This window comes from Meles meles, chromosome 7 (assembly GCF_922984935.1).
Source record: "Meles meles chromosome 7, mMelMel3.1 paternal haplotype, whole genome shotgun sequence".
Lineage (NCBI taxonomy): Eukaryota > Metazoa > Chordata > Mammalia > Carnivora > Mustelidae > Meles > Meles meles.
In genome coordinates this window covers 26,957,099-26,980,836 of record NC_060072.1, presented here as the reverse complement: position 1 = coordinate 26,980,836, position 23,738 = coordinate 26,957,099, and the positions used below count along the sequence as shown (strand labels likewise).

Genomic DNA, 23,738 nt, shown 5'->3' with positions numbered 1-23,738 from the left:
TTGTGTCCCTGCACTTAATAAGCCTGGTGTAGGTACACGGTGTTTGCAAGATTGCCTGGCCTGCCCTCTCCTCTCTGCCAGATAGGAGCTGCCAGCTCGACTACAACCTCCTCACCTCAAATCAATTCTGCAAACATTTAGGGGACATCTTTTCTCTGCTGGGCCCCATGCTAGGAACCAGGGAGCAGTAAACAACAGTAAATGGCTGTTGTTGTTTATCAACATTCTTCTTAGAATGTCGACTTCAAGCGAGTTCCTTGGTTTCCTCTATATTTTAGCTTCCTCATCAGTGAAATGTGATAGTAATAGGACCTACCTTGAATAATAGGCTCTACCTGTAACTGTGAAGTCTAGATCGATTTCCTGTATCAGGGGCACCTGGCTGGCTTAGTCGGGGGAGCGTGTAACTCTTGATCTCAGGGTTATGGGTTCGAGCTCCAAGTTAGGTGTAGACATGAATTAAAAAAAAAAAATCTTTAAAAAATCAGTTAATACAGCAAAACCCTTAGGTACTTTATATATTAACAGGTACTCTTCTGATAAACATTAGCCCATATTCTTATTACTACTATTCTGCTATTACTGATACTACTAGTACAGTTACTACAGTGAATAAGACAGATAAGGTAGGTTTTTGGTTTATGGAATATAGGACTAGTGGGGAAAACAAGCAATTACAATGAATCAGTGGGTGTTCACTTACCCAGAAGCTGAGATGCCCCGGGAACATTCAGAGGGGGCCCCAGGCTTGGGTGGTTACCGAGAAGGCTTCCCAAAGGAAACAATGACTTAACTGAGACCTGAAGAATGAAGAGGCCAGTGAAGTGACAGATAAGAAAAGGTCCTTGCAATGGGAAGAATGTAGGAGTGGTATTTTTGTTTTTTATCTGTTTATTTTTATTTTTTAAAATTGAGATATAATTGACATATAACATTGTATAAGTTTAGGGTAAACCACAGGTTGATTTCATACATTTATGTATTGCAACATGATTACAACTCCTGTCCTGTAATATTATTTCTTTTTTGTGGTTATAGCATTTAAGATCTAGTAAGAGTGCTATTTTTTTTTAAGATTTTATTTATTTATTTGACAGACACAGATCACAAGTAGACAGAGAGGCAGGCAGAGAAGAGGAAGCAGGCTCCCTGCTGAGCAGAGAGTCAGATGCCCTGGGATCATGACCTGAGCCAAAGGCAGAGGCTTTAACCCCTGAGCCACCCAGGCACCCAAGAGTGCTATTTTTAATCTGTTTTTGTACTAAAGGTAAATCAGTATCTTTTCTTATCTGTAGTTTCACTGACCCTGAACTATTCTCTTTCTTGAATCACTTGAATTAAGGTGGGGGTTGAGGGTGTGTGTCAAGACCTTTAAGTAGTAGGGATTTAAAAAAAAAATCACTCTTAACCTTTCTTATTCGTCTTTCTAGGGTGAGCACTGTACCGCTGCCAAATGTGGGTTCGAGGAAAGGAAGGTTATTCAATGATGGAAGCTTCCAGGTACATTGACTTCTTAAACTGAAGAATGTCCAAATTTCAGCATTTCCTTCTTTTTTGTTCCTCTCCAAGTTAGTTATTCTTCACTTTTACCTTTTTAAGAATCAGGGTTATTGGGGAATAATTTACATAAAATAAAATTTATGTCTTTAGAGTGTATTGTTCAATAAATTTTGTCAGTTGTATGTAGACATGTAATTGCTGCCTTGTTCAAGATATAAAATCTTCTTACCAAGTCCAAAAGTCTCCCCATGCTCTCTTGTGGTCAGTCTCCTCATCCATTCCCATTTCCTGGCAACATCTAATCCATTTTCCAAAAAATCATGTAAATGGAATCCTATAATATCTAGCCTTTTGTGCCTGGCTTCTCATACTTAACATATCGCTCTTGAGACTAATTCAAATTGTTGCATGTGTTGGTAGTTTGCTCTTTTTTCCATTTTTTAAAAAATTGCTGAATATTATTCTATGGTCTGGGTACAGTACAATTTTTTAACTTCTTTACCTGTTGCTGAGCATTTGGGTTGTTTCCAGTTCTATAGCTATTATGACTAAGATTGTTATGAACATTCATGTATGGGCCTTTGTGTAGACATATGAAGTCATTTCTCTTGCATAAATACCTGGGGGTCATATTGTTGTTAAACAGAAGCAGTGTATGTTTGATTTTATAAGAAACCATTGAGCTATTTTCAAGTGGTTTTGCCATTTCCCCCTTCTCACTAACAATCTAAGAGTTTCAGTCGCTTGGTCTGCCGGCCAGTGTTTGGTAATGTCCATCTTTTACATTTTAGACGTTCTAGTGGGTGCACAATGGCACTTTAGCATGTTTTAATTTAGATTTCTCTAAATTCAAATTAGCATCTTTTACTAACTAATTTGTTGTTTCTATATATATTCTGTGATGAAAGTGTCTATTTAAATATTTTGACCACATTTTAGTTGGATTTTTATACTTTCTTCTTGAGTTGTAAAGGTTCTTTATGAGTATTCTTGTATCTAGAATGTCTACTATCAGATACAGAATTTTCTAATAGTTTTCCAAGTCTGTAGTTTTAAAAAATTTTTCTTTTTCCTTTTTTTAAAGGTCTTATTTATTTATTTGAAAGAGAGAGAGAGAGCGAGAGAGCGCATGAACCCAAGCAGGGGGGGCAGCGGGCAGAGGGAGAAGCAGATGCCCCCACTGAGCAGGGACCCAGATGCGGGGCCCTGTCTCAAAATCCCTGAGTGGAAGGCAAATGCTTAACTGACTGAGCCACCCAGGCACCCCTAAAAATTTTCTTAACATTATCTTTTTAAAACAGCTTTGTTGAGAAATACTCACATTATCTTTTAAAGAGCAGAAATTTTTCATTTTGATGAAGTCCTAATGTATCAATTTTCTTTCTTTTTCTTTTTTTTCACCTTTTGTGATGTTTTTGTCCCATCTAAGAAAACTTTGCCTGACCTAAGGTAACAAGAGTTTCTCCAGTATTTTCTCAGAAGCTTTATAATTTTGTCTCTTTCATTTAGGTCTATGATCCATTTAAAATTAATGTGTGTGTATGGTATGAAGTAAGGGCCAAGGTTCATTTTTCTGGTGTATGGATGTCCCAATTGTTCCTGCACCATTGAAAAACTATCCTTTCTTCATCAAATTACTTGTTCAAAATCAGTTGACTATATTTTGGTGGATCTATTTCTGGACTCTAGTCTGTTTCCCTGATCTGTATCACCACCTTTAGGTCAGTACTACTCTGTCTTGATTACTATAGCTTTAGAATAAATCTTCAAGGGGCACCTGGATGACTCAGTCAATTAAGTCTCTGCCTTGAGCTCAAGTCGTGATCCTGGGGTCCTGGTATTAAGCCTCGCATTGGGCTCTGTGCTCAGCAGAGAGCCTGCTTCTTAGTATCCCTCTGCTGTTCCCCCTGCTTGTGCATTCTCTCTCTCTTTCTCAAATAAATAAGTGAAATCTTAAGAAAAAAAAAAAAAGAAGAAGAAGAAATTATCAAATCAGAGTGAATCTTCTACCTTTGTTATTCTTTCTCAAAAATGATTTCTAGGTCCTTTGCATTTCCTATAGAATCAGTTTGTTGATTTCTACAACAGAACAAAAAAGGTTGTTGAGGTTTTGTTTAGGATTGTGTTGTAGCTATAGATCAATTTAGGGAGAATGACAGCTTCACAGTATCAACCCTTCCCATCCATGAGCATGGCCTCTTTTTTCATTTGCTTAGTTTTCCATAACTTTTTTCAGCATTAAAAATTTTCTTTTTCGGGATGCCTGGGTGGCTCAGTCGTTAAGCATCCACCTTCGTACAGGTCATGACCCCAGGGTCTCAGGATTCAGTCCTACACTGGGCTCCTTGCTCGGCAGGGAGCCTGCTTCTTCCTCTACCTGCTGTTCTCCTTGCTTGTGCTCGCTCTCTTGTTCTCTCTCTAACAAATAAATAAATAAAATCTTAAAAAAATTTTTTTTTCTTTTTCATGTACCACTCTTGCACATATTTGATTACATTTATTTCTAACTATTCCATGCTTTTAAACCTATCATAGATGATATTTCTAACATTTTTATTTCCAGTAGTTTGCTGCTAGTGAATAGAAAAACAATTTATTTTTTGTACTGACCTTGTATCCTGAAACCTATCTAAACTCACATATTTATTGTAGTAACTATTTGTACTTTTGATCCCTTAGAATTTTCTATGTAGATGATTATGCTGTTTGCAACTGAAGACATTTTTACTTCTTCCTTTACAATCTATATACTTTTATTTATTTTCTTGTCTTAACGCACAGGCCAGCATCTCCATCACAATAGTGAAAAGAAGTTTTAAAAATGGACATTCTTGGGGCGCCTGGGTGGCTCAGTGGGTTAAGCCTCTGCCTTCAGCTCAGGTCATGATCTCAGGGTCCTGGGATCGAGCCCCGTATCGGGCTCTCTGCTTGGCGGGGAGCCTGCTTCCTCCCCTCTCTGGCTGCTGCTCTGCCTACTTATAATCTCTCTCTCTCTCTCTCTCTCTGTAAAAAAGAAAAAAAAAATGGACATTCTTATATTGTTCCCAATCTCAGGGGGAAAGCATTTAATCTATCACCATTATGAGTGGTGTTAGCTGGGTTTTTCTTTTGTAGATAAAGTTTGTCAGATTGAGGAAATTCCTTTCTCAAGGAATTGAGGAAATTTCTATTGCTGAAATTTTTTTATGATGGATGTATGTTTTTATAAATGCTTTTTTTTATATATTAAGATAACTATATGATTTTACTATTTTAGTCTGTTGAGATTGTGAATTACTGGCTGATTTTGAATATTGAACCAGCCTGACCTTCCTGGAATATATCCAAGTGGGTCATTCACATATTATCTTCTTTATATATTCTGGATTCAATTTGCTAATATTCAATGATTGTGCTTTTGAAAGATAATAGTCTATAGTTTTCTTTTCCATCTTATCTCTCTTTGGTATCTAGAAAGATGCTGGCTTCTTGGAAGGAAGAACAATTTTCTCAAAACTTTTTGAGAAAAGTTTGTGAAGAATAGGTATTATCTGTTAGCATTTGGTAAAATTTACCAGTGAAGCTTTCTGAATCTGTAATCTATTTCTTAAATAGAGATAGGGCTGTACAGATCATCCATTCTTTTGAGCAGGATTTAATGTTTTATTCTTTTGTAGCAACTGTCTTTGTGTGAGACATTGTCATAACTGTCTTCTGACTTCCCAGTTGTTATCAGTGATATTTATTTATTCATACCATCTCTATTTATTATATCATCATTGTTATGCCATCTTTATTTGTGTCTATTAAATGGCTGGAATCAACAGATTACAGTAGAACTAACGTGGTTGGTACTGAGTGTGGGGCAGGGGAAACTAGGTGCTAGTGGCACAACAGAGGGCATGGTAGACTTTGGCCTACTAAGACTATGTCATGAAAGACAAGGACTTATCTGATGACATTGTGAGACAAATTTGCCTCTTTTAAGTATTGGTTTTAAAAATGGGAGGAAAGGGGCACCTGGGTGGCTCAGTGGGTTAAGCCTCTGCCTTCAGGTCAGGTCATGGTCTCAGGGTCCTGGGATCAAGTCCCACATTGGGCTCTCTGCTCAGTAGGGGGCCTCTTCCCCCACCCCGCCTGCCCCCGCCTGCCCCCGCCTGCCCCCGCCTGCCTCTCTGCCTACTTGTGATCTCTCTCTGTGTTAAATAAATTTTTTAAAAATGGGAGGGAAGAAAAAAGGAGAACTTGAAATAAAAGCCTTCTCAGCAACACTGGAAAAGCCAAAGGGAAAAATGACAGAACTTCCCAGCATTATGTTCACAGAGTTATTTTTAAATAGATTTTTTTTTAATTTTGTAAGAAATAAATCATTTTTGTGTTTATTTTAGAATTATTGGTACATACTGAAATGTAACAATTTCTTCATTATTACAAATCTGGCCTTTCTGGAATATATCCAAATGGGTCATTCATATATTATCTTCTTTATATATTCTGATGGCTTTATATATTTATATTTTCCAAAACAAAGGAAACTAACTTTCCCCCTCGACTCTTTATCACTTGCTTTTGTTTAAATACTGTAAGTAACCTTTGAAAATATTACAGCCACCTTTGTTGGAATAGCACTTTAAGTGATTTGAAGGACCTATTTAAAAAGTAACTTACCCTCCAAGCTCCTTTTCCATTTAAAAGGTTTTCTTTGTTCATATTAAACCCTATACTGGTTTCCTAAGGACAATTTGTTTATAAGTACAGAACAACCTATTTAATCTACTTTGGCTTTATTTATTCACATGCACACTGGCATTTTTTTTTTTAACTATTAAGTGTTTTAAGAATAAAATCGGGTATGGGCTATAATATATTGGTGAAGAGAGATTTAAGCCACCATATACAGGGGAATTGAAGATTTTGCATTGGTTTCCATTATCTGGGGCATGACCATTGTTGTTTGAATGTGCCAGGTGAGCAACCTGGCCTTTCAATGTGGAACGCCTATGGAGATTGTCCTGTGGCTCCCGGTGGTGGTGACTGTTTGTGTTATACCGAGTTGCCACATGCCTTAGGTTAAAGTTAGTCTCATCCGTGACTGCCAGTCTCCAGACTGGTTCACTGGGGGCTGGTGCTTCTCAGAATTCCATGACTAAGCCAGGAGCCGTGTTTGTTATTTACTAACAGGTATTTCTTCGGACTGCTCCACTTACCACATCATCATTCCAGGCCCTGACCTTTGTGAACTTCTCTGGAAAATCAAACATACCTAAGCCGCCCAGGCTTTGCTCTTTGGGAGGTCGTGGAACAGGGCTTGGAGGGTGATTTGAATGAGAAGGAAACCTAATGGTCATGGAATCCAAATTTTTCGTGGGGAAACCAGAATCCAGAGAAGTTACTTAATCAAGATCCCCTCTCCTGTGATGCCTTTCTGGACTTCCCAAGGCAGTTTGGAGTGGTGCTTCCTTCCCAGCTGTTTGCAAAACTAGTGTGTGCTTTTCTCCATGACTTTTAACTCTTTGTTAGAATGAATGGTCAGCAGCATCTCTCTCACTAAACAGAGACCCCCTTAAGAGTGGGCTGAATTATATTTGTCCCAAGGCCTGGAACATTTAAGTCCTCATGAATGTTTCATAAGTGGGTGAGTCCCTCACATGCTGTCTACTGAGTACCATAGTTGTGACATCAGGCCCAGGAGATTAAGAAGTTCTAAAACAGCCAAGTTCCCCTTGGTAGCAGACCAGAGTCTAAAGGCAAAACCACAGTTTACGGTGAGAAGCACATCTAGGTGGGGAAGATGAGGATTCAAGGCACCCAGGCCAGAAAGAAGGGAGTAGAAGCGTTTCAGTTTCCTTACTTGTAGATGCATTCAATTCATTCATTCATTTATTCATTCATTCAATAATTTTATACTACGAGGGGCCAGAAGCTTCTTTAGGCACTGGGAACACAGTAGTGATTTTATAGACAAAGTCCCTGCTTATGTCCCAAGGGGAGAGAGAGACATGAAACAAATGACAAATAAAAACCATTATCATGTCTGGTAGTAGTAGGTGCTGAGACGAAAAACAAAGCAGGAGAAAGAAATGGTCACTGATAAGAAAGGGGAGGTGTCTCTGTGTAAGACCTGAACAAAGCGAGGGAGCGATTCCATGGGAATTTCGGGGAAATAACATTTCCGAGAGAACAAGTACAAAGGCCCTGGGTTAGGTTTGGTGTGTTTGAGAAACGAAGAAGTCAGAGGATTAGAACATTGTGAGGGAGAAGAAAGTAGATGAAGAAAATTATTCTGCACTACTGAAATAATGTCCTTTCTGGGACCCACCTTATAATTGATGACTTTTTTTTTAAGATTTTATTTATTTGTCAGAGAGAGAGAGAGAGCACGCACAAGCACGTGGAGCAGCAGAGGGAGAGGGAGAAGCAGGCTCCCTGCTGAACAGGGACCCCGACGTGGAACTCCATCCCAGGACCCCAAGACCATGACCTGAGCTGAAGGCAGATGCTTAACTGACTGAGCCACCCAGGTGTCCCATAATTGATGATCTTCTGACTATATAGACCAGTTGCAATAAAGAGAATCCCTACCATGAGGAAGGCAGACTTTTCTCTCCGGAGCAGGATACCCATGGAGGCCATCACCCTTAGGACAGGATTCTCACTGAGGTCAAGAGGACCCTTGGGATTCACAGTCAGCCTTCAGATTGTCCATTGATTCCCTGAATCTGTGCTTCCAGAACATTTTTCTGCAGAGAAAGTCTTGGATGGAGCCTGTATGCAAATGCCTGGGCCATGTAGGGATACAGAAGAATGAAATAGGTCAGGTATGACAACATGGCCACCCTTGGCTTATTAGACACACTGGAATGTGTTTCACTTTCATTGGAGAAATAAGGTCTCTCCGATTGGTCTTGAAATACCCAGTCTTTTGGATCTTTTATTTCCCTGCTTCGGGTAGAGACTTGGGTCCCAAGAAATAGTTCTTCACCATAAGAGAGACAACAGTGCAAAGGTGATGACAGATAATAAGTAATGTTCAGTGTTGAGAAGACAACAGGGGATGGTGAGGACTGTGGTAAACAGGAGGGCTATGGTGAATGAGCCTTTAATAGGGACAGCCACGACCCCGCTTCAGCTGATCGCTGCCTTGAGGGAATGGATCTCCTTCAAATCTGGATCACTTTGGGGGTGAAATCTCCAGAATTTTAATTTGATTCATTTAAAAAAAGAATCTTGGCACACCAACTCTAACAGCCTGAGGGATCAAATATGACCCACTCGGGTCCATAGATTTTACTAGAATTTCTGAGAGATCTCTGACCTTATACTAAAAGCTACTATCCTAGAATATGATTCCCCTCAACTTCTGTGCATAGAAAGATGAAAGGCATGGCCATCTCCCAAGCTCCTGGGTCCTAGAAGTCTAGGGGAAAGCCATCTTCCTGGCTTTTCCCTCTTGCAGTCCCTGACCCAGAGCACTGAAGCCAGCCAGGACACTAGGGAATGTCCTCCCTTATGGGGCTCGAGCAAGTAGGACATTGTAAAAGGGAATTGTACTGAGAAGCACCCGAAGAGAAGTAAGAGATGTTCATCACGTAGAAGACGGCTCTCTTCTTATTATCAATTCTCTTCCCATTCCCTCCCATGGATTCCTCTCCCCATCCAACTCACCACACCCCACAAGAGCACCTTTGATTACAAGTTACAGCAACCCAAATCACACAAGGTAGGGAAAAATGAACTCAGTAGCTCCGCTTTCTGAGAAGGCCAAGGGTGGGGCTGCCCCAGGCATATTGGAGTCAAGTACTCAGGAATCTCTTCCTCTCCCTCAAACCTGAGCCCTGCTTTCCTCTCTGTTGCTCCCATTATTTGATGGGCTCCCACGTGGCAGGAAAGTTGGCTTACATGGTCATTACTCCCCATCATCTCAGTAGGGAAGGGATCATTCCTCTTGCAGCACTTACATCAAATCCTAAGAAAATAACCTGCTTAGGCTGTGATTCTGGAAAGAAACCCCATGTCCAGGGGAATGAGATACTTCTGTTGACTAACCTGTGTCCCCTGCTCTCTAGAGGCGTGGGTTCCAGAATCGCAGGGATTCGTGAGGATGGGGGATGTGTGGTGGTGGTTGTGGTGGTGACAGTGACCTGGCCAAGTTTAAAAGGAAAAGATGGTGGCAATGATCATCCTGTAGCTCCCCAACTCCTAAGACAAGAACTAAAAAACTCTCTGCAGCTCAGCAAAAGCTTAGTGTAGAGCGCTTGCCAACTCCTGTACCAGAACATCCGCATTGCACACCACGGACAGCCAGTCTGAGGTTGGCACGCAGAGATATTTGAGCCTCTGCAATACCCCAATGCGGACGACAGAAGGAACTCTCCAGCTGTATGAAAATCACCCTCCCTTCCCTCTTCAAGGAGAATGATGGTTCCCCACCGCAGCCAGGCATCTGCCCCACCGAACAGAACAGAGATAGAGATTTACAGAGCTACAGATAACGAGGTATAATGATCACATTCTATTGTCACCACGGCCCTATAAGGTAAGTTCTAGTATTTTTTTTTAAGATTTTATTTTATTTTTTTTTGACAGAGACACAGCGAGAGAGGGAACACAAGCAGGGGGAGTGGGAGAAGGAGAAGCAGGTCCCCCGCAGAGCAGGGAGCCCGATGTGGTGGTGACGACTCGATCCCAGAACCCTGGGATCATGACTTGAGCTGAAAGCAGATGCTTAATGACTGAACCACCCAGGTGCCCATAAGTTCCAGTATTATCTCCATAAAATGCTGACTGATTTGCTTAAGTTCACTCATGTAGCAAGTGGTGGCAGAGTGAGGATCCATGCCTGGGCAGTGCAGCTTGAAAGCCACCTGCTAAAGCAGTGTCCCCCCAGCCACTGGCAAGTCCAGCGGTCGCAGGGAATGGTTGCCACATGCTGGGGACTATTCGAGGTGCTGAGCCATAGCTGGGAACAGTACAAATCCAAATTCTTGTCCTCGTGAAACTCACATTCTAGTGCAGGAGAAAGACGGGAAACCAGACCAGTAAATAAGATATAAGCTAGGTGAGATAGTGATCAACATTAAGGAGAAAACTGGAACAGCGAAGAGAGAAAGGCGTGTGGAGGCGGCAGGTCGATTCTGAATAGGGTGGGCAGGCAAGGTCTCACTAAGGTGGCCTTGAAGAGAGGTCTGGGGAAGCGAGGGAGCAAACCATGCTGTTGTCTGAAGGAAGAGTGTACTGGGTCAGGGAGGCAGCACAGAAGGCTTCGAGGGAAGAGCAAGGGCAGTCAGTCTTGGGAACAGCAAGGAGTCCACTGCGTCCTAAGCAACGATTAAGGAACAGAGCAGGAGGGGATGAGATCACGGAGGTAAATGGAACCAGATCTTGTAGGATGTTGTGAGTGGCTACTCGGATTTTGTTATTCACTCTGGGGTGATGTAGCCATTTGGATTGGAGCAGAGGACAGCCATGGCTTGGTTTAAACAGGATTATTCTCACCGCTCTGTCAGGAAGAGTGACAAGGGAGGGACAAGGGTGCCAGCAAGAGGCTGTAGAAGCCAGCTAGGCTGAGACTGGTAAGCCAGGCTTGGGCTGGTGTATGCTGGAAATGTGGCAAGGGCTTCAGTTCTGGGTTCATTGTGACATCAGAGTTGAAGGATTGGCCAACACGTGGGATGTGGGCTGTGGGAAAAAGAGCAGTCAAGGATGACTTGAAGGCTTTTAGCCAGAGCAACTGAAGTCTAGAAATAACATTTTTCAGAGATGGGGGGAAATGAAGGAGGAATTGCTTTTGTTTTTGTCTTAAAGGGGGGTTGTTTTAAGAAATCATCAGGTCTCAGTTTGAGACATGTTAGACTGGGGATGTCTATTAGATATCTGGAAGGCAACGCTGCGTGGCAGGTCTGGGAGCTCAGAAGAGAGAGCCATCAGGACTGGGGTCCTAAGCTCTACAAACTATACTCTGCTCCCTTTGAGTCATTGAAGACACTGATCCATCTGTAGTTTTGGAAAATGACAACTGTATCAGAAATACTGGAAAAGGAGACATCTGGGTGGCTCATTCGGTGAAGCATCTGCCTTTGGCTCAGGTCATGATCCCAGACTCCTGAGATGGAGCTCCACATCCAGCTCCCTGATCAGCAGGGAGCCTATTTCTCTCTCTCCCACTCCCCCTGCTTGTGCTCTCTGTCAAATAAATAAAATCTAAAAACAAAACAAAACAAAAAACTGGAAAAGCATTAGGAAATCCAAATTTAAAGATTCACCCATATCCTGCCACCCTAAAAACAGCTGCTTTCATTTCTCCACATTTCCTTCTGCTTTTGCCCACAGGCATACATAATTGTATAAAGATGTAATCATAGCATAGATACAATTTCATATTCTACTTTTTCTCACTTAACATGATCCCATAAATATTTTCCTAAGAGGCTCCCCTATGTGTTTATCAGGGATTAAAAAGGCCAACAAAATGCTGGGCATGGCTGGGAGACATTTCAGAAACAAAAGTCGAAATCTTACTTTGCTACAAAGTTTGGTGCCCCTACAGCTGGCATTGTGCTCACTGTAATTGTTGTGGACGATGACTGTCTGTCGAGGTGACTTTGAGCCGGGACCTAAATGATGAGAGCTGGCCACACACCCAATCTGGGGAAGGGCATCCCAGGAAGAGGGAACAGTGTGTGTAAAAGAGGTAATAACGCAGGTTAGGAGGCAACAGGAAAGCCCATTAAGGAGGGTTGCTGGCAGATTCATTTCAGCTGACGACTAAGTAGAAATTTATCTTTGTAAAATGTACATCCTTCATCTGGGATTCTCTAGAAAGGAATAGAAGCCATATGGTATAATTTAGAATATAGTGAACCCTAGTAGATGACTAGTAGTTCTTAAAGATTCTGGGGGCCACAGACTATACACAAACTCTACATGGAATCTGATTTGTTCATTCATTCATCCCAGTCCCTGAGCCAGGTCTGGATTCAGGTCCCTTAATTTTATAGAAAAGGCCGAGGGTCCAAAGACAGTTAAAATGACTCGGGCAGAATCATTCGGCTACTATATAGGGATTTTAACCAGGGTTGAATTAGTTCTGCCCTCTACGTGGAAGGCTCTAGAAAAACAAAACGATCCCATGCACATGATTCTATCGTCGACAAAGCCCTTCGTTAGCTGAGACATGGCCCCTCAGTTCTTGGCTCACCTGCCTACCATTTGCCTAGTTATTTACTCAAAAGCTGGATAATTGTTGAGAAAATTTCTCCCTGACTCCCGGCCCCGGAAGGCAGGAAGCTGGTTTACGTTCCCTCCTAGGGCCAGCAGGGGGGGCACCAGGCACAGTTTGTGAGTCGCGCCTCCCCCACGGCTCCTCCCCCTTCCTCGCCCAACTTCCCCATAGCCCCTGCTACAACTGAAAGTGGCCATTGACCTTTCAAGCTTTTGAGCGCTGATGCAATAGAGTAGTATTTCAAAGAAAAATGGTTATCGAAATTTTGGATCCGGATTTCCCTTGAGTGTTAATGGTTTTCAAAAAGTAGGTCACATTTAAAGTAGGTCACATTTTGAGAAGGGCAAGCCGGCAAGGAGATGAGTTCCAACTGAGGCCAGGTGGCCTCCCACCGGGAGGGAGGAGGTGAGGGTCTCTGCGCAGGGAAGTGACGGGATCTTTCCGAATTCCCAGCCTCTGGGCGCCAGGCCGGCGGGAAATCGCCGAGGCAAGAGGTTTCGGGACGGCAGGCACCAAGGCGGGCCGCCCAGCACCCCCGGGGCTCGCAGATAAGGGCGCCCCCCTCAGCAGCCAGTGCAGGTGAGCGGCGCGGCCAGCCGGAAGGAGACTGTGGAACGGCGCGGAGATGCAGGAGCAGGAAAGGGGGAGGAGCCCGGCGGGGCTGGTGCGGGAGGCGACGAGCGGCAGCGCCTGGGGGAGGAGACTGAGAGCCGCTAGAGCTGCTTAAGGAGGCGCCGCTTTCCACCCGCTCGCCGCCTTCTAGGACCTGGGCAAGGGCGCCGCCTCCGGGCGGCTCCCCCCGGAGCGCGGGTGCCTGGAAAGGGGCCTCTCCAACTCAATGACAGTGCTGTAAAGCAAGAGGGGCCGTTGTCAGGGACCACCCTCCCCCCCCAACACACACACCGCGCTCACAAAATGTGCAGCCGGGAGGGGCGCGTCGAGAAGACACGGAGAGGGTGGGAGAGGCAGAGCCCCGCGGGGGGCCTTGGAGGTCTGGGTCCTCAGACCCCCGCGCGCAGCGGGCACGGCAGGGGGCGGGGGTGCAGGCTCCGGACGCCGAAGCGGGGACGTCGGTGGCAGGGGCGCTTCCCCTGCGCGCCTGCAAGCACTGGAAGCTGTGCGGTGGAAGGCGGACGGACTCTTCAGGCAGCCACGCCGCCCGTCCCCGCACCAAGCGCTCTGAGCCCGCTTCTGCAGCTTGCGCATTAGTGCCCGAGCCTCTTTAAAGCAAAAGCGGGGGCCGCGGTCACGTGAGGTGGATTCCTGGAAAGTTCCTGGAAAGCGGCCTCCGCAGCAGCCGGGCGGGGCGCACCAGCAGCGCGGACCCGGGAGGGAGGCGGGGAGCGAGGGAGGCGCGCGGGGCTGGGAAGTCGCGCGCACACCCCGTTCCGAGGACAGACGTTTAACTCTTGCCATGTCTCGCCGCCTCCACGGCGGCTCGCGGGCCTTGGGTTTCCCCTGAAGCATGAGCCTCCGCGCCCGCCGCTACCGGCGCTGCGCGGGCCGCGGACAGTGCGCCCCGGAGCCCCGCACGCACCGCCTCAGGAAACCCTGCGCCCGCAGCCGGGGTGCCGAAGGAGCTCGGCCGGGGGCTGGCGGCAGGTACTGGTCCGGGGAGCCCGAAGGCTCTTCCCCAAGGAGGGTCGCCGGGGAGGGCACCGGGGCGCGGCCGAGAGCGCCGGGCGGCCTGGGCTTCCGCAGTTCCAAACCGCCCGGGACGCAGTCGGAACCGCGGCTCTGTCCCGCGGCCGGGCGCTACTGCCTGCTTTCTTGGGCTCCTTCTAGGCGTCGGGAAGTCTCCGGAGTTTCCTCCCCCGCTCCAAACTGCCATCCAAATTAATAATCCTCCTAATAACCTGATCTGCCGCTCCTCCCCACCCGCCTGCCTCCCGCCCTAGCTCCTTCCTCCTCCCTCTCTTCTTCCCACCCCCTTGGTCGCCGCCGGAGGGAAAGCCAGCAGCTGCCCAGGGTGGGGGATTTCGGAGGCCGGGGGTTCCAGGCGATGATCCCTGGCGCTTTTGTTTGCTCTCTGCGCAGAGAACTCTGGCTGCTGCAGAGCGCATCCCCAGGCATCTCGTTCCCAAATTAAAAGTCAACAGGGAAACTCGGGCTGACACCCCTCCTCTCCCGGGCCCTCCCGGGTCCCCCGCCCCATGTCCGCTGGGGAGGCTGCCTGGTGTGGAGGCGGCGGCGGAGGCCGAGGTAAGGGCTCGGCGATCGTGGTCTTACGCGTCCAGCGGCGCTCCCTGCCGCCTGTTCTGCCCCGGCCGGGGTTCCAGCTCTGCGCCCCCGCGAGGGCTGAGTACTTGGGTCTATTCCTCGACAGCGCCCGCGGCGGCGGCTGCAATAAGCAATACCAATAGCAGCCGCCGCCGCCCGGTCCCGAGAGCGGCCGTCACTGCGCGCGGTGGCGCCCCCCACCTCCACCCCACGCGGGCACTGGTAAGCTGGTGGAGGGGGATCGAGGCAGCCTCCCGGCGAGGGTGCGGCAGCTTCCGTACGGAGCCGCGGGTTGGCGGCTAAGGGTGCTTCGTCCCGGAGCCCCTGGGCTGTGCAGAGTGTGAGATACAGGAGTGCAAATTTGGGGACGTCTCCTGTTCTTTCCTTTACAATTTTTCTGCTTGTCCTTGACTAGGGCGTATTTGCCACCTTACCCACAGGTGACTCTGCTCTGCTAGTCTGCGATTTCGGCCAGTAGCCCTGGGCGGGAAGACACCCTGTTCCCCACCCTCATCCTGTCCCTCCCTACCCACTCTCCCTCCGCAACTCCTGAGTCTTGGATCCCTGCTCTTTATCCTTTCTCTACAGCTGGGCCAGGGCAGTCCCTGGATGCTTGGGGTTAAATGGTGCAGGAGCATAGACGCGGAGGAGTCCCCGGGATTTTCCACGTCTCTATTTCCCCACCCACACCCCAGCCGCAGGGGTCCAATTTGGACTGACCCAACCTCATACTTTCTTTTTGCAGGCAAACTCTGGGTGACCGCGCCTGCGGGGGACTTTGCCATCCGTCCACTGGGACCTGGGGAGGAAGAACCCCAAGCACCCCCTCCCCCTCCACCATTTCGGATACCCCGCAGACACTGACTTCCAAGAAGGACGCTTGCCCCCTCTGACCCCATCGCGGGTGGCCACCTGTCTTTGCCGCGGTGATCCCTCTCCCATGACCCTGCGGTGCCTCGAGCCCTCCGGGAATGGCGCGGAAGGGACGCAGAGCCAGTGGGGGACCGCGGGATCCGCGGAGGAGCCGTCCCCCGAGGCGGCGCGTTTGGCGAAGGCCCTCCGGGAGCTCAGTCAAACAGGTAGGGAGCCGATCAGCCTCGACGCGTGTGAGAGGGGTGCTTCCCCAAAGACGCGGTTGCAAGCACTGCTGGCGGGGAGCGCGGCTAGGAAGCGGGGCCGCGATGGGGGCAAAGAATGGGATGGAACTAGGGCCCCTCGGTTCCCGTTCCCGCCTCGGGGCGGGGGATCCGCGGAGAGGATGCACTCACGGCTCTGGGTCCTGGGGAATGCGAAAGAAAAGTGGTTCTCAAGGGATTCGGCGGCTTAGGGGAGGGCAGACGGCGAGAAGGGCTTCTTGGAAATAGCCTCACAGGGCTCTGGAACCTTTGTTTGCCGCGCCCGCTCCGGGGTCGGTGCACGGGCTTGAACCCTGGCGGGAGAAAGTGCCAGGCGCCTCCCTTTCCGCGGGGAACGAGGGCGGCGAGTGGGCGCTGCACTGCCCGCCGCTCCAGCTGCATCCGGCTCCCGAGCCGAGCAGCCCCGGCTGCTCGGGATCTTGGCGGCCAAATTCCAAGGACTGACAGATTGCCGTGCAGGCGGCTGCCGTAAAGCCGGGAGGAAAGTGGCCGGCGGAGCCCCTGCGCAGAGCGCGGCCTTCAGCGGCCGCTCGCCCAGGGAGCTGCTGGTTTCAAGGGCAGTCCTGCGCTTTGCGGGGCTCGCTCGGGTCTGAAAGAAAAAAAATCTGGCAAACCACGCAAGCTTTAAAAATTTGGATCCACAAAGCTTACGTTTGGGGCAAAGTCGAAGTTTTGGTGGCCCTGGGAAGAGGGGAAAGTCACCTGCAGTTTCGGTCTTTGAGTGCGACCACCGGCTTTCCCTCAGCGGCGGGGGTGGGGGGGGGAGGCAGGGGATTGCAAGTATCTGAGCAGTTTTCTGGGGGCGGGGGTGGGGAGCACGCAGTCAGACTTCTTATGCAGAGTGTCTCGAAGTCCCTGTTGAAAGCGGGATGGACCCGAGGGTGGTGCAGGCAGATCAAATCGAGAATGCTGGGGAGACCTACGGTTGTGTTGGATTAGGGCAAAGTCCGAAAGAGTTACAGATTGTAAACTTGAAGTACTAATTATCAGTTGGGGTTTCCCTCATTTCTCAATGCCTGGTAAGGCTGTTTTAATCAAAGCAACAAGCCCAAGCTGTCGTACGGGGTCTGCGCTTTGAAAAGACGCAAATAGCAGTGCTTTCCGGGGGCTTTGAACGGAGATGCAGCCCAGAACAGATCCGGGGCGAGGGGGCGGTGGACACCAACCTTCCAAAAAGTTCTTTCAGTTTTTACCCTGTCGGAATTACTGGAGTCGGGCCTTCCACTTTTGTAAGGGCATGACTTTTATTTCTAACTTCTGATTTATTTCTAAGTTACTTTGATTTCACTCGAATAGTGCTAGAAGCATCCTGCTTTGTCATCATTGCAAATGTTTTGTTTCATGAGGAGAAAAATGTTCAGAGAATGTAAAGAACAGCTACAGAAAGCTACCTTTTTAAAACTGAAAACGGACTCTCAGTGTGGGTTCCTAAGGTTAAATGGACCCACCTTCTCATTAAATGTCTCCCCCAAGTGTGAGTCTCTGGGAAACTTTCCCTCACCCATTTCTACTTAGAGCCAGAGAAACTGTTGCCGAGTATTGACCCTATTTTTTTTTTAAAAATTCCTTCTAATAACTATTTCACCCTTTCTCCTTTTTCTTTTCGAACAAAAACCCCAGGTTGGTACTGGGGAAGTATGACTGTTAATGAAGCCAAAGAGAAATTAAAAGAGGCACCCGAAGGAACTTTCTTGATTAGAGATAGCTCGCATTCAGACTACCTACTAACAATTTCTGTTAAGACATCAGCTGGACCAACTAATCTGCGAATTGAATACCAAGATGGGAAATTCAGATTGGACTCTCTCATATGTGTCAAGTCCAAGCTTAAACAGTTTGACAGTGTGGTTCATCTGATCGACTACTACGTTCAGATGTGCAAGGATAAGCGGGCGGGCCCCGAAGCCCCCCGGAACGGCACCGTCCACCTTTACCTGACCAAACCACTCTACACAGCCGTGCGGCCGCTCCAGCATCTCTGTAGACTCACCATTAACAAATGTACCGGTACCATCTGGGGACTGCCTTTACCAACGAGACTAAAAGATTACTTGGAAGAGTATAAATTCCAGGTATAAGTGTTTCTGTCTTTCTAACCTTGCCTCGTCTAGAGTCTCTCCGAATGCAGCTATGTCAAAGAGAACCAAAACTTGAGTGAGTGCTCTGGATAACTCCTCGGGATTCTCAAAACAGCAGAAGTCCATCTAATTTAAATGGGTGCCGAGGTAGCTAGGTATTTAAAGTTCCCCCAGAGATGTTCACGGGAGTGATGCTGACCTTCCTAAAGACTGACCAAGACCCACCCGTTAATCCTTTTCCATTAGAATCCAATGTCCCGAGGAAAGGCTGAAAGGAATGTTTTTCTCGGAAGACCTCACCTTTCTGAGGTTCCTCTCTAGTAGGTCAAAGGTCCACGCCCCAGTAGCAAGCAGAGAAGGGGATGCAGGAGGATGGAAGCCGTGGAAGGAACCCCAGCTGACACAGGCTTAGCTTCAATTTTAGATGCCCGGTGGTCAGAGTCTCCGTTAGGCCATTTTTTCTTTTTGCATTCTTGATGTACCTAGGAGTTTTGTTAAACAGATATGCTCGTGAGTATTTATCCTTCATTTTATGCAATTAACCAAATCAACCAAAAAAATGACCATGAAATCCTGTATTTGACTTCTTACTACATGTATGAACTCTCTCATGTGAACGAGTACTGTAGTATAATCTGTTTCAAGGGAGCCTTATCTCAGAACTATTTCAAACTGGTGCACATGGAAAAGACCAAGTCTTTTCCTTTAAGGCTAAAGACAAGAATGTCGTGCTCTACAGGTGCAACTCAATCCCTGAAAACAGAACCATGTAGATACGGACATTTGATCCTTTCAAGTAGCTGTGTCCCCCACCTGTTGCCATTGACTTTTTGGAAATGGCTGTAGAAATTTTCAAGTTGTCCTTGAATTGTCTAACCATGGACATCAGCGGTTGTGTCCCTTCTACCATGTAGAATATTTTAACTTAATTCTCTTCCAGATATAGGGGGATACCTGCCTGTTTTTTTTTTTTTTCCAAAGTGTTTATTTACTGCTGTTACTATTTGATTAGAATGTATGAAATAAAAAGAAAAACCTTGACTTTTACAAGTTGCCCTTGTTGCTTTGAATTGTAGAGAACGGACACATTCATGGTAATAGACAGTTGCCAAGAAAACCTAGGTCACGTGAAATCAACCAAATATTTAGCAAGGTGTAGAACATGATTTACCTTTCTCCAAAGTTGTGGGCCGCATTTTGCATTTTGGAAAGGACGGTTTAGAAAGTACCAGAATTGTCCAGTGGCCTGGTCTTTTACACATTGAATAGGCATCACACTAATGCCCCGGGTGCTTCCAAAAACATGGTTTAGAAACCTACAAAAATTGTGACACATCCTCGTATTTTATGGGTTGAGTAGGCCTACTACAAAATAAAAATTAGAAATTTTATGGCTATTTATTTTTTTGTCACAAAGTCTCATGACTGTTGCCGATGAAGCTCTTTCCAGAAAGTATTCATTTTGCCACGTTTGAAAATAAAAAATGTCCTGCGTAGTTACATATTCTGGTGTGTCACTGGGAAAGTGAACGTTTGCGGATCATGTGTGTGCCCCAAAGTGAATTAGAAAACTTGGGTGTAAATTATAGTAAAATCTGCTTATCCCCAAATCATGAAAATATTCATATTTTCATGAAGTTTTTGAAAAATGGCTTCGTGCCTGCAAGGAAAACATAACTATGCATGTCCAAACAGCAGAGCCAAACACAAAAGATTGCTAGGTGTGCCTTTGGAAGAATTTATTTGTAGCCAAAAATTTAAAGAAGAGGGATATTTCTGGGGTCTGGTCGATGATGGGGACCTTTTCCTTAGGGTCTTCAGATTCTGTGCCTAATTTGCCCCGTTGTTCAGGGTGGGGTGTCTGACTTTTCTGGCAAAACCTCTCCACAGGATTGGTGCCAGGGCCTTTGGAATTTCTTTAAGGTCTTTTGCATTTCTGTTCTCATTGATTCAGACTCTCTCTGATCCTTGTCACTGATAAGAGTTGGACGGACTAGTGGGGTATGAGTACTCACAGGACCGTGGCAAGGTCTTCGTAGGTCTCATAACTAGCAGGTGGCTAGTTACAAGCAAACCAGAAGATAGCAAATCCTATCTCTGGGCTGGGCTGTGGAACAATTACCTTACATTTCAATTTTCCCTGTTCAAGGATGTTGATAAGCATCAGGAGACAGTCTTTTTTAGGACAGGGGAGTGTGGGGGTTGTTTCACTGTGTTGTTGCTCTTGTTGTAATTACAAACATCATTTATGTATCGAGCTTATTGTGTGTCAAGTTCTCGTTCAGCATTTCACATGCATTATCTCATCTAATCTTCACCCCGGCAGAATGAGCTAAGTTCAGTGATCACAGGAGGTACACCTTCTGATTTGTAGTGGGGAGGCATTCCAGGAACATCCTAGCCCTTTTTATTCCTGGAGAGGAATTATGAAGAGCAAATTGCTGCTGTTTCTACATTGATCCAGACGAACAAGTTAGAACAGGAGAACAGGCTGTAAAAGGAACCCTCAATTCCTTTTTACTGCTGCCTCAACCGGATCTTTCCGGTTATGGAAAGGTATGGGTACCTTAGTTAATGTACTCTGCGGGATTCCCATCAACTTGGCCCGGTAGGGTTTTCTTCCCGGTGTGGGGTAAGTCAGGAGAGGGTTAACTGTCTTACTTTGTTGCTGGAAAACGCTGCCAGTTACCAATTGTTGCTAGCCCCGTTCGACAGATAGTCGAACCAAGAAGTTAGGATGTACACTTGAGTAAATTATCCTCAAAAGACCCAGGAAAAATCGTCAGTATTCTTTCCCTATGGAGGGCACTTTGGGGGATTAGGGTATGTATTATGGTTGTTACCGTTAAAAGAATAGGGTAGACAGAACTTACTTATCTCCATGGACTTAAAATATTTTGATGTGAGTTTCCACTCTGAGCAGATTTGAGGTAGTAGAGTTTTTGGTTTTTGGTTTTTTTTCATCATAGTGGGGTCCAGGGTCTGCTTTTTAGGGACTTGGGTTTTTTTTTTTTTAGAGCTCTGGACAGTGAAGAAAAGGCAGTTTAGCTTATGAGCTGAGTTCTTTTTTGGCATGTCAGTAAGAAAATCTTGACTTCATAGTAATTATGTAATCCAAATAGGTAACAGAATGGGACAGTTGTTTGGAGTGTTTATTTTCTTGGGAAGGACTTTTTTCTGCTTTTAGAAAATTGTACCCTGGTAGGAGGGTAGGAGACAGAGACGTCATCAAATAATCCAAGGGATGGAATGTCCTGAGACCGCGCGGTGCCCTTCTCGGTTGTCGATTTAGGCACAGGGTGGTGGGGGTTGAGTGACTGTGGTTCCATGGAACAGCTGGGCCGAGGCCTGTCTTGTCTCTGTGGTCAGGGTCGGGTCTGGGTTCTAATGCTTCAAAGCAAAAAAAGGGTTGTCATTCATTCCAGGCCTTTCATTTACTAAGAGGCCTGTCACCTCGCCCAATTTTTTAGTTCCTAGAATTTTGAAGCTTGAAATCACTTTTCAGATCCTATATTTTAGTTCTGACGTTTTCCCAAAGAAGGCTTTTCAGATCCAGGGAGGTCAGAGATTTGTCCGTACGTGCGCACACACACACACATACACACAGTTTAGCAACTCAGTGGCAGGGGTTGGTGTTGGAGCCCAGATAGTCTAACCTCGGCTTTCGTATTTGTAAAAGCTGCATCCTTCTACCCCGTGCGTGAATGCTCAGTATTTTTTGCTACCTTGTAAGCCCTACAGTGCCTTTTTAAAAAACATATATTTAAGATTTTATTTATTTATTTGAGAGACAGAGGCAGAAGGAGAGGCAGACTCCCCACTGAGCAGGGAACCCTGAATAGGGCTTGATCCCAGGACCCCTAGATCACAACCTGAGCCCAAGGCAGACACTTCACCCACTGAGCCACCCAGGCGCCCCCCTCCAGTGCTTTTAACATCACATTTTTCTGCCTCTGAAAATTTAGAACAGGCCTTCGGAATGCTGTGTGAGATAATACCAGTTCTTGGCTCCTTCCACCCCAACCCTGGGGAAAGCTTCTGCGGAGCTTCATGATGTCTCGAGCCACATTAGAGTGCGGCGTTAATTTTAACCCCTCTACGCTTCTAATCTGTTCGCGGTTTTAAAATCTAAAACCTGTCATCCATGCTGTGTCGTGATCTCCTTTCTGCCTTCTGCACAAGGGATTCTCATGCAACTGTGGTGCCCAGTGACCCCCTCAGTCCTCACCGGTGGAACCCCTTCTTCTTTTCCCCTGTTCCTGGACGTGATGGCACAGTGAAATCCTGCCTGACTCTCTCCCCCTTGTGTCATAAATGTGCCTTTTAGCTCATCTGACTCAGCCCTGCCTAGCCTTGTTTACTCCAGTGAAAGAGGGCAATTATACTCTCCTCGAGTTGGGTAATCCAGTGATTTAGAATACCTGAAGATTAAATCTGTTCCCAATCTCTGATTCCTTTCAGGTTGTGAAACAGGTAGGGAGCCCCAGATGCTACACTTTTGTTATGGGCAGTGTGTGTGTGTGTGTGTGTGTGTGTGTGTGTTAATGTCAGTAGTGGAGCTCCTTCTACACTGTTAAACTGCCCTTTGTTTGAATGGAAGGGAAATGCCATCCCTCCCTCCCTCCTCACCTCTGTAAGAATGAGTCTGTGATCATTTTGTTTCTCTCCTCCTGCGTCGGCCTATTTTTTCCTCATATTTTCACCTTCACATTTTGATTTTCTTCTACTGTCTCCTCTATGTGGCTTGAGTTCAGGCTCCTTAACTTTACTGCTAAAGTAGAGTACCAGCTGTCGCGACCCTAGGACGCCAAAAGCCCCAGAATCCCAAATGCCTAGACAGTAAAGAAGCTGAAATCTGGGAGCAGACCTAGAGATTCCTTCCTATGCCTTCAGGAGCTTTGGATCAGACTGGATCGACAAGTGTGGTCACAGAGAATGGGGTTCACATCAACAAACGTTTACTGAGCCATAAAAAGAAAACCGCTTTTATAGACAACTCTTACTCTGAACTCCGTCCCTCGCTTGGAGGAACACTGCCTTGCTGTAGAGATCAGGAGCACATTTTTGTGAAGTATTCCATGGGTGGCCTCTGTTAGAAACCCAGGGAAGGGGAGGGCAATCCAGAGTGGGAGGCCGCCTTCCCCTTCTGTCGAAGCATAAATACCACCCAGGGAGCCCCTTTCCTGCGGCAGAGAGGGTGAGACTTCATCCCAGAACTTCATAAAACTTTCTAAGTCTCCCCGGTCTCCAACTGCGTTAAGACAAAAATGTATGTTTTGCCAAACGGTTTTTCCCTTGTTAGTTGGTACGCTTTTTCCTGTTTAGATTTGGGTCCAGAAGGCTGCTGTGATCTTTAACATTCAGAAAAAAATATTTTCCTTGTTGTTTCTACCCAGAGAAAGTCCCATGTTAACATCCCCTGTGCCATCTTGATAAATTTGACCTTTCTAAGGTTTCCGAAATAGCTGTCTTCTCCTTCTTTCTATTTCCAGGTTGTGGCCTTTGAGTCGGTATTTGGTCAGAAAGCGTGTTTGTGTTTTGCACATTTGATTAGGGCATCTGCTTTCACTTACTTGCAGTAATATGGGGCAGAGAGAATGGGGA

The 23,738-nt window shown here is 46.4% G+C and overlaps 1 protein-coding gene across 3 annotated transcripts; it reads left to right on the top strand.

The window, feature by feature from the left end:
* Positions 1 to 13,071: 13,071 nt before the first annotated feature.
* Positions 13,072 to 19,478, top strand: SOCS2 (suppressor of cytokine signaling 2). 3 transcript variants are annotated; one of them, XM_046012284.1, is made up of 3 exons: positions 13,072 to 13,279; positions 15,666 to 15,999; positions 17,677 to 19,478. In XM_046012284.1, the coding sequence occupies exons 2-3, from the start codon at positions 15,861 to 15,863 to the stop codon at positions 18,132 to 18,134; spliced, it is 597 nt and encodes a 198-aa protein (XP_045868240.1). In that variant the 5' UTR covers positions 13,072 to 13,279; positions 15,666 to 15,860; the 3' UTR covers positions 18,135 to 19,478. The 3 variants fall into 3 exon arrangements, with proteins under 3 accessions (XP_045868240.1, XP_045868238.1, XP_045868239.1); XM_046012282.1 differs by lacking the exon at positions 13,072 to 13,279 and adding an exon at positions 14,034 to 14,302; XM_046012283.1 differs by lacking the exon at positions 13,072 to 13,279 and adding an exon at positions 14,315 to 14,902.
* Positions 19,479 to 23,738: the final 4,260 nt, after the last annotated feature.